Below are 11,552 nucleotides of genomic sequence, written 5' to 3' on the forward strand. Positions count from 1 at the left end.
TAGGAACTGTGCAGATTTTATTAGACAATGTATACTTGAAACCGTTCAATCTATTCCGCAATAAATTTTTTTTTTTTTTTAAATATGTGAGAATTTGCATTAATCTGCACTATTTGTAGTAGCCATTAATAATTACATATATTATATTACTACATGTAATGTTATATATTACATATACATAATGATTCTGTACTTTTTATCCTTTTCTTTTAATATCTTAGGTATATGTCTATTTAATTTTCAATGCAGGAAATTGAACAGAAAGAGAAAGAATGAAATATATAAAAAAGTATATATGTATATATTCTCCACCTCGGTTCAGTTCCATTCAGTTCGTTGTTCATTGTTCATTCCATTAATAGAGAGATTGTTAAATATATCTTAGTGTAAAATTTGACAATAGTTAAAAAAAATGATATATGGAATTCTTTATAATGTGCATACGCCGCTAGTAATAAATTTAAGAAAAAATAAACAAAAATAAGCATTATAAAAAAATTTGTACACGATAACGAATGTGAAAGCTCGTATACGATCATACAAGATATTTGAGATCTAATCAAAAGTTAGGTTAGATGAACAATATGGTGGATTAGAGAGAAAGAGGGGACTTTTTCGTCGGACACACACGCAGTCTTCGAATAAAGGATATTGTTTCAGTTGCGCATTAACAATTGTATTGAAACAAATCTGCATCTTTATCGGTCGTCTTATCGTCGACACGTGCAATTTCCGATTATGTGAAAGTTGCAATAGTATCTCAGTTCCTTGCAACGTTTTTTTTCACAAGTATGCATCGGAGACAAAACAGAAACCATGAAGTTTTAATCTTCGACTAAATTCCGATTAACCTAATCGGCGATTAAGTCAAGAGAATTATCTGCAACAAAAAAAATTTCTAACCATGTGCATTATTCGTTTTTCTTAATTTAATCTTTTTTTTTATATATAATGTCAAATAATAAAAAATAAATAAATATTCCTACCTCTGTTAAAAGGGGTTGCAGATGATTTTATAAGTTAATCAAAGTTCGATTAAAGTGGTCTTCTTATAGCGTCTTCCATTGGAAAAAAACTCACTTGCGCTGGCAGCATTAAGCTTAAAGCGTATTTCATTGGTAATATTAATGAGCATGTTCTGAGTGCTACCAATTTCATTGGGAGTGCAAAATGTTCTCAGCGCACACTGAGAATAGTTTGCACTCCCAATGAAATGTAGAGCACTCAGAACATGCTTACTAATATTATCAACGAAATACACTTCAAGCACTCAGTGCTGCAAATTTTTCCCAATGGAAGACGCTATTAATTTAATAGCATAGGCAAATTGTTGATTTATTTCTTAACTAGAATTGATTAGGCGTATTTACATTTGACATCTATGCGTTTTGAATTGTTTTGCATCTTTTAATTATTTATCAATATTATAAAATTAACAATAATTTATATGCTGTCAGAATTGAGATATTTCTAAATGTTAAAAATTGCAATGTTATATTGAATCTTAATGAACATGTTGACGCAAAATAACTTTGTTACGTTACAGATATATTCAAGTATGGATAAAGTATAGAAATTATAGAATACCATATTATATGCGATAAACATTCTAGTAATATAATTGAAATAGTACAGTTCTGTCAATTACGTCATACTATTTGCTCGAGCATATTATGTCACACTTTCTGTAAGAATTGAATTGAAACAAATTGCGATAATGATGTAAATACAAGCAGAACAGTTGAGTTTCGTGTAAATTTCAAAAGTTGGTATAATTAAAAGAATATCCTATTTTGATTACTTTAGATTATTGAAGTAATCATACGAGTTGGTGAGCAACATGAACAATACAAACGATAAAGAAGGTGACAATCCAACGGATGTAAAGCAAAGTGAAAAAATGAAAACTACTAGTAAGATATATGTGAAACAACCTTATGAGATACTCAAGGATACCTCGTTGAAAAATACCAATGATGATGTGCAACGTGCAATCGAGGGTCTTAAGGAGATACCAGATGAAGAGTTGCAAGAGTTCCTTGACGATGAAGACTTTATGGAAGGATTGGACGTCGTTGATGCATGGGAAGGAGATGAAGAGAGAAATCGCGAGAACGACCAAGATAAGACAAATGCTATGGAACGAAAAGAGAGACGATCCTCTAGGTAGTGTCATTAGTGTAAATGGTTCTTATACTATTATATTGTTATTACATTATATACAATATATATATATATATATATGTTATATATATATATATATATATATATATATATATATATATATATATATATATATATGCATATCTATATATGTATATATACATAGTAATAACGATATAATATATATATACACATATATACAGTGTTATTGTATGAGATGTTTTTATATATAAAAGTCTAGTTGTTACAAGAGAATTTTGTGACTTTTGTTAATTTGAATTAATTATATTAATTTATATTATAGAAATGTATTACATCCTAATTTTAGCAATTTAATTATAAGTTACGAAACCATTCAGACAATTTGTACATTTTGCTGTGTATATTATTGTATCTATTATATTTAATAAGAAAACTTATAATAGGATTAACTATTTCTTTGGTAAACGAATGATGGCAAGAGTAATTATAGGGAACGCCATCGTCCTGAGCCTAAAGGATCTTACAGCCGTGTAAAGCCGAAGAAAGAAGAGAGGAAAGAAGAGAGGAAACGCGAGGAGATTCGTCGAGACCCTTTGAAAAGCACGAAGGATATCGAACGAGATAAGATACGAACGAAGAGAGATACTGAGAATAAACTCCTTGCCGAAAAGGAGAAGGCGATTAAGCATTTGCTTGATTCGGACAATGTAGTCCCACCTGGTACAGAAGCTGAAGCCATTCAGAGCCTCACGGAGGAACAGAATAGGGAACGAGCGCAACGCGAAGCGCAACGAAGCAGGGAACATCGTAGGAGCAAATCGTTTGATCGTTATTCCAGATCGAGTCCGGTACGGCGTAGAACTCCTGATAGACTTCGACCAAGCCCCCATCGAAGAAGAAGTCCTTTTGTAGCAAGTCCGGAACGTCGTAGGAGCCCTTATAGAACGAGCGCAGAGAGACATAGAAGTCCTCACCGATACAGTCCAGGCAGACGAAAAAATTCACCGCGATATTTTTCCGATCGAAGAAGTCCCGTCATGTTAAGTCCGGATCGACGAAGAAGTCCTAGACGACTTAGCGGAGAACGACGATCCAGCGTAGATAGAAAGTGGAGCGTTGAACGATCGCGAAGGAGACGCACTGAATGGATACATGAACGGTGAGGAAAATAATTCTTAATTTTTGTTAAAAGATTTTCAGATGCTTTCAATTCTTTCTGATTCGAGAAAGAGATTTAGAAAAATCTACTAATAATTTCCAAATAATTGTTCTTTTTTTGCGCTATGTGTCTGCAGCTGGTATCAACGCAGAGTACTGTGCGTGCGGGGCGCGTACTATAAGAATCACTTTGTACAAAAGTACAAATATGTTTTATTAGTATTTACGTGATAGTTATAATTTCTCACGTAAGCATTTTGCATTAAAAATTTTCTATTCTTATTGTAATGTGTATAGAGATATATACAAATATATCTACTAAGAATGTAGTAAAGACTGCATCTTAGTAATTTTATTTTGATACATCGCAATTGGTAACTGCTTTAAATTGTTAAGCCGGAGAAGTCGATCTCACGATCGGAGGAGCCGCAGTACGGAACGTCTGAGAAGACGCTCGAGCCGCTCGCCAGCAAGTAGACGATACAGTCCCCGTCGCCGAAGTCGCACACGTACGCGCAGCAGGTCGGTGGAGAAGCGCACGAGGAAGCGCTCACCCTTCATCAACGAACTGGCGAGACAACTAAGAAACGAAGCGATGAAGCCGACTGGTGTGAACAGCAGTGGATACCCAGTACCACCCGCAACGATGGAAGGAATTGCACCACTGCTTAATCCATCTGTGTATCAACAAGAAGCGGAACCTCGACCACCACCACCACCTCCATCAGCTGTAGCTCCTTCAACGTACATGCATCAACCAGGTCCACATGCACCGCCACTGCCGCCATCATCCATGTTACCTATCCCAAGTGGATCGCCGTTTATAAATTTCGAACCTATGCCGGGTGTACCGCCAATGAATTTCGAACCCATGCCGCCGCCAGCGCCGTCGCACATCCTACCTCCAGCCCGATTATTCCTCCGGTCCCGTCATGTACAATCAGCCGAACGTCCCACCACCCCCGCCATCGGCGATCTGTCCATCCTTACTCCCTGCGCCGGTACCCTCGCCACAACCTGTACCCGCACCGGTGATGGATCATACACAGATATCATATAATCCTCCGCACACTATGTCTTCTGTCCGACGATCGCCGATTCGTCAATTTGAATCTTCGAGCAAATCTTCAAATCACTCAATTGCACCGTCCACGTCGTCGCAGAATTACGCGGAACGTGGATCGGCAACATCGTACACTGAATTTCATGCACCGCACGAGGAACGAATGAAAACACCTGAACCACCGGTCATCTCCAAACCAAAAGTAATTTTAATATGTATAATAGCGATGAATATTTTAATTTTGTATTAAATTCCATGAAAAGCGTTTATGTGCTACGTCGAAATTAATGGATATTAATTTATTTTGATTCACCGTATGCTAGAGCGTTATACTTATTTCAATTATATATGAATAACATGAAGAAAAAATAGATTAATATTTTTTATGAATTGATCTTACGAGCCAAAAACCAGCTTATCCAGTCTACTGGAAGCATCTGTTTCAGCCAAAGGTGCGAATATGTTTTTACTTTTTACGTGTTTGATTGTAACGCATTTGTAGAAGAACTTTGTATACGATCCACTTTTCGTAATCGATCACAAAAAACCATATTCTATTTGTTAAATAATACTAATTTTTTATATCTTTTTATCACGTTCTCTAGATCCATCTAATATACCGGTACTATATCCAGGTAAGAATCTTGACATTTTTAATAAAGTGTTTGTAATATATATCGCGCGCTTCGTGTATGTGAAAGTTGCGCGATATGTCTATTTAATACATAATTGAAGTGTACTCTTTTATATAAAGACTTTTATATAATATTGTGTACCTCATATTTTATGATTTATGTGATGTGCGTGAAGATCACAAGAAGCATTGCATACATCGTATCTTTATAAGCATTATGGCATGCACATCATTTGGGTGTTGATTCTACGCGACTCTGTTTTCTTTTCACTATAGGATTCAAGCCTGAAATAATGCGGCATTGCGAACAAGCATTATGCCAGCTTCCACTTGAGGATCCACGTTTAAAGATGAAGGGCAGATTTTTCTATGATCGCAATGAAGAAGACCATACGAAAAATGACGCCGAGGACCATACATCGAATTCGATACTTCTTCAGAAAGGCAAAACCAAGATATTTTGGGAAGAGAGCAACGTGGAACAACAGATACCGATTCCGAAATCGACAACTCAGATGCATCAGAAGATCTGTCAAACAGATGAATTGGAAACGGAAACGAAGGGCGTGCAAGTATATGTCACCATGGTTAATGTCGAAACACAGGTTTATTCGCACGATCTCCCGCAAATAAAGGAAGAAAAGCGACCGATCATGGATCGTCTTGATTGGAACGTACGGGAAACGTACGAATATGCTCCCAAGTTTCATGAAGTAGAGGATCTCAGATGGAGTCTAAGTAATTCTTCGCAGAGACGTTCTTGGAACAGGCAAACATCTCCTTCTAGAAGATCCGCCGACGAGCACGAACATGTAGATTCTATGGATCATGCATCTAGAGATCATGCATCTAGAAGCCTGAGATTAGAATCTCCTGTTAGAAGTAGAGATGATTTCTCCGCTCATAATGCACGTGATCATTATAATCATAGCAGATATTCACCAGATTATCATAGACGTTCTATGGAACGCGACGATTTTCATGACAGAAGGAGCGATCATAGCCGCGGAGAGAGCCCGATGGAATTGGAAGAATCCGACGATGAATTAGTGGATGACCATACATTCCAAAGAGAACACGATTGGCATGGAAGAGGGAAGAGTTTAAGAGGCAAAAGTCATATTTTGAGAGGAAAGCACTTGGGAGGAAGACCTTATCGGAGTCGTGGAAGCTTTCGGGGCAAGTTTTAAGACTATTAATTGTACGTACATCGAATAGAACATCATGTCAACGATGATATAGAACTTCAATGACTTTCATGTTAATAATCAATACGTATATTGAAAGCTACAAGGAATATTATGTTAAACATATGATCGCAATACCATAAACTGTTATTCTGTGATACTATATACACGGAACTTAATTAATATCAAAAAAGTGAAAGGAGATGAATATTTAAGCATGAATTCATAGTGAAAAGTTGAAGAGATTGAAGAGAACTATAAAATATGCTCAAACATTTCTGTATAAGTGTATTTAACCGTCAAAGGATAGTGCATATCACATCGATAATGGAAAACAGTGCTCGAGAAAAAAAAAACATCACATTGTCATCTCCTTTTTTATGTTGCAAGAATTCAGAATAATATTACATCTTGTAACATGTATCATAATATTGTAATATTCCATATTACGCAATGATAAATACTGTTTGATTATTGTCATTTTTATTGTATATTTATATATGCAAAACCGGCTATAATATGACAGTTTAATAAAAAAAAGTATGTATTCAGTAAAACAATAAACAAATCTTATAAACACACATACAGAGTAAAAACATGATATATGTTAATATAATAAAAATTGACAGCAAAAATAATAAAGATTATAAATGGAATGTATTGTGAAATTGCGAATAAGTATATACGAATCTTTTTGTTTAAAATAATTTTATTATATAATTATTCTTTTTATCACAGGTCACCATTATCTGTTGTTAGAATTTGGATGTTCCATTGGACACATCTGTTTTCGTGGTTGTAATAACTCTATTGTAAAATAGTTATATATATGCGCGGAAAATCAAATTGCATTATGTAGAGAAATATATGTGTTTAACGGACCAAATTTAAATTTATTTTTAAATTATGTATCGCTTTATTAATACTTTTGTTACTATATACGTGCTGCGCTATCGCTCAAGTATTGCGTCATATTGTGCAGTTTGTACAATTTTGTCTCGTAACGATCATCTCGTAAGCTTTTGATTTTTTTCTTTTTAATTTTTGACGAATATCACTCGTACTCGATATATCCTTTGTTATACACATTATGATTTCCGTGAGGAAAATACATTTATCGAGTGCCATCTCATCTCGCCAACTAATAGTACCGTTGTAATAATTACGTTTACTTGTTACAAGTATGCGTGCACTTGTTAATAAAGTTCCATCATTTAACAGTGTATATATTTTTTTATTGTATAGTTTTGTTGCCATTAAGTAACTAATATCGAGATATGCATTTATTACAATAACTTTAGATTGCGATGACAACCGAAAGTGAGGAAAATTTAGTTTATTCTCGTATTCTGAATAATTTACATACATACATACATACATACATACATACATACATACATACATATATATATATATATATATATATATATATATATATATATATATATATAATGTTTCTTTTACAAAATTGTTTTATCCACACGTAAATCTTAAATTTAATAGTCGATTTTAATGAGTAATGATTTTGCAAATGAGGCTATCTATAAATATCTTTGGTATTTCTTTTCTCATTTATAATTATATGTCCTTTCCTCATATATAATTATATGTAAATATTATATTTAAAAGATTAATAGGAGCAAAATCATTTATTTTCAAAGGATATAGTATAATTATAAATATATAATAAATTTGTAAAATTGTTATATAAATATAATTTGATGAATTTGTAATTTTTCCTCCGTAAATTGTTTTACTTGTTTAATTATATTTTTATATGACATATATGTATATTTATATTTACTTACATTATGCTTACATTACAGTGTATTTATGTCCAATAAATATACATGATGAATTATAGAGCCATCAATTACTACAATAAATAAATAAACGCGCAAACAGAATAAACAGAATAAACATAGATCAATACAATTATTAATTGATCTGTATGTCTGATGTATACCATATAATAAAATTGAAATTGTTTTCACATAATTCAGTGATTATTTAATTGCGCATATCTGTCAATATTTTGAAAAAAAATAATTTCATACTTTTATATATAATACTCAACATAAATTCTTTACGCATTCTTTCAAAGTTGATTGCACTTAAATTGCATTCTTTTAATTTTCAGATACGCAATCATATTGATTGCTCTAACAAGTAATTTATGTTGCAATTTAACGCGCTTTTCATTTATGAATCGTCCAATTCATCGATCAAAGATTGCTTGTAAATAATTCCTTTGTCAGCCTTGCTTCAGATGTAAAAGCCTTATCACTCTGTGTAATTCTTAATGACTTTAGGAGAAATCTTGAGAGGATGCATATTGCTACATCCCAAATCTATTTCCCTTATACAATATATGATTAGTGATTCATCCTCAATTATAGCCGTTCTTTCCAAGTATCTTCTTCCCGATAAAGTCGCGGTTTCCTCAGTCTCGAGATAGATGAATAAGAAATACAAGGAAACGCGAAAATTTAAGATGCGATATAAATATAAATTTTTCATATATATGATCGGAAAGTGTGACAATTTAATCTCTCGTAAATTTCGATTTTACACGTCGACAAATTAAAACATTTGTTGCGTCTCATTTCGTTCGATATTGACGTTTAGCGTGTCCAGATATCGATCGAAAATCACTCTAGTTATCGCGGGGGCGACGCGGCGCGTAGGGCCGGTCGTGCGCGCCGAGGAGGAGGCGACATCTGGCGGTAATCGAGCGCATTCGCTGTTGTCAAGCGGCGCGATATCGCGTTGGCAGACCTGCCGGCGCGACACTCGAAGGCTGCGCCGAGCCGAGAGACACGCGCGCGCTGTCTCTCTCTCTCCGTCACGACGGTGGCGCCCGAGTGCGCCGCCTATCGGCCGATTCGCGAATCATTCGGCATGGATCCAGCTCCATGTTCGCCCGTGAAAGCGATGCGGTGTCCCCGCGGTTAGGACGTTGTACGATTCTCGTGTGTGCTGCGAGAACGTCGCGCGTTACGCGTCGCGCTCGTCGCGGACTCGTCGTGATCGGTGCTCATTCGTGCACGTTCGCGAAACAGTGGTGCGTCGAACGACCTCGTCTCGTGTGTCTCAGTGTGGCGTGGCGGCACAGCAACAGCAGCAGCAGCAGCAGCAGTAGCGGTAATAGCACTCACATCAGCAGCGGCAACGGCAACAATCTTAACTCGGTGCAGCCGCTACGAGGCGTCCGCGGGGGACCTCGTGGAAGCCGATCACGGCTGCGACGCGAGCTGGCGAGGAAGAGCGCTCGTCGGTGCGTGTCGGCGGCGGTGGCGACGGCGACGGCGCGTGCTGCGAGAACGAGGTGAATGCACGGCGGCCGCGGTGTGTGCCAGTGGTGTGCGCGCTCGTCGCCCGTGGAAACCCGCCAAAACCCGCGGCCGCGAACAACCACCACCGTCACCGTCAACAGTAATAGCAATAGTAGCATCATCATCATCATCATCATCATCATCGTCATCATCATCATCATCATCATCATCATCGACAAAAACAACGACGTCGGCGGGAGGAGCTTCGTCTTGGGTGGCTACAAAAATCCCGTGAGCAACAAAAACAATAACAACAAATACGTCAGCGACATTGTTATTAACGGCAGCATCCGTCGCGTTGATATTGTTGTTGATGACGACATTGTTATCGTGCCGTCTCGTCGACGTTGTTTCGACGCATCGGGTTCCTCTCGCGTTTCTCTCGCGACGCCGTCGTCGGTTACGGCTAGTTTCGGCTGGTGGTGTTGGCGGTGGAGAGAGAGAGAGAGAGAGAGGAAGGTCGCGCTCGTGTGACGGCAACAACGACGTGACAAAGACGGCGGCGACTATTGCCGTGCTCGCACGTCGTTGGCGGCGACAGCGGCCGGCGGTCTGTTATTATTTTGCCGCGGTGCTTTTGACCCTACGTACACCGGGCGAGTTCATTGCGACGCTGTCGCTGGGGGTGTCAGCCGCTAGTATACGTCCACACCGCGCTCTCCACCACCGCGTATCCTCGGTTGCCTCATCCTGCTTTCTCCCCCTCCTCCATCCGTCTGGCGGCAGCGCCGGCGTCGACGGAGGCGGCGGGCGCCTCGTGATCGTCGAGCGCGAGGAAGAACGGCGGAAGATCGGGGCGCGTCCTTAAGGCGCCCGGTCGGTCCCGCGGGGTCCCCGGACCCTCTAGTCTCGCGAGGAGGCGGCGGAGGAAGATCCGTTCGCTTAAAGAACGAGAGAGAATCGATCGTGTCGCGTGGAAAATCGCGAGTGACGCGATCGCGCGCGCGAACCACGTGATAACGTCACCGCACGCGAACGGCCAGTAGAGTCAGTCGGTGATCCACGGGATCGCGCCTTTATTGCACGCGGTCGCAACCATAACCTGAAAGACCGGCGTGCAGCGAATCGCTTCCTCAAAGGAGGATAGCGCGCGCGCGCGCTCCGCTTCCAACTGTCAAATCTCTACTCGAACGCGAGAAACATATATCATTTGGTCGTTATCCTCTCAACGGGAACGTCCCCGTTTCGTAGCACGGGAAATCGTCCACTTTAATAGTGTATGTGCCTCGAGCTAAAGGAACATCCTCGTGGATCGTTTCTCGAAACGCGAAGTATCAATATCGATCCGATATTTTTTTTAGTAGCGACAGGAGAGAGGACGCGGTTGTCCACGTGTCTTCCGTGATCATCGATCGTCAGTTACCATCGTCAATCACCGACCCGCCGCACGTTCCGACCGACTCCCGCGAGAAAAAAGGAGAGAGAGAGAGAGAGACGCGTCGACGAGTTTCACGGTCGCGATCCGATTACGATTGGCGAAAGGAAAGGTAGCAACGAGCGAGGGAGTTATTTGGCGCGCGCGCGCTCGCGTGTGTCGCGTGAAGGAAGCCGCGCGATCGGGACTCGCGTCGCACTTCGCTTCGTTGGTGTCGTGTGTCGGTGGCCGCGCGTGTCGCATCGCGTCCCGTCCCGTCCCGTCATTTTCGCGCTCCGTTCGGCGAGGAAAGTGCGTTCGCGCGCAACCAGCGCACGTCATGCTCGCACGTGACAGCTCGGCGATAAGGTGATTTTTCTCCCAAAGTGTTCCGTCTTCTTTCACGTACACGCGCAAGTATCTTGGAGATATACATATATATATATATATATATCCGGTTTTCATTTCCCCCTCCACACTGTCTGTGAAGTGAAGTGCGCGACTGTTAAATTTGTGAAACGTACGTGGTGTGTGTGTCGCATATATACATACACACACATATAATATATATATATATTTTGTATCATCCAGTGTGCCCGATTGTGCGACTTTTCATTCTCGTCGTGTGGCGAGTTTTTCCCCCTTTTTCGAGATTCTACTTCTGCCGCCTGTACCT

At 39.3% G+C, this 11,552-nt stretch overlaps 1 protein-coding gene across 1 annotated transcript; it reads left to right on the plus strand.

Annotated features, from left to right (window-relative positions):
* Positions 1-372: 372 nt before the first annotated feature.
* Positions 373-7,584, plus strand: LOC138935492 (serine/arginine repetitive matrix protein 1). The gene is given in 8 exon segments (XM_070300116.1): positions 373-789; positions 1,807-2,166; positions 2,636-3,304; positions 3,700-4,212; positions 4,214-4,568; positions 4,770-4,818; positions 4,972-5,001; positions 5,277-7,584. Coding segments are annotated over 7 exon segments (2,856 nt in total). The 5' UTR covers positions 373-789; positions 1,807-1,840; the 3' UTR covers positions 6,191-7,584.
* Positions 7,585-11,552: the final 3,968 nt, after the last annotated feature.

This window comes from Polyergus mexicanus, unplaced genomic scaffold, assembly GCF_030449975.1.
Source record: "Polyergus mexicanus isolate NDT 795.1 unplaced genomic scaffold, iyPolMexi1.0 SCAF_8, whole genome shotgun sequence".
In the NCBI taxonomy this organism is placed as follows: domain Eukaryota; kingdom Metazoa; phylum Arthropoda; class Insecta; order Hymenoptera; family Formicidae; genus Polyergus; species Polyergus mexicanus.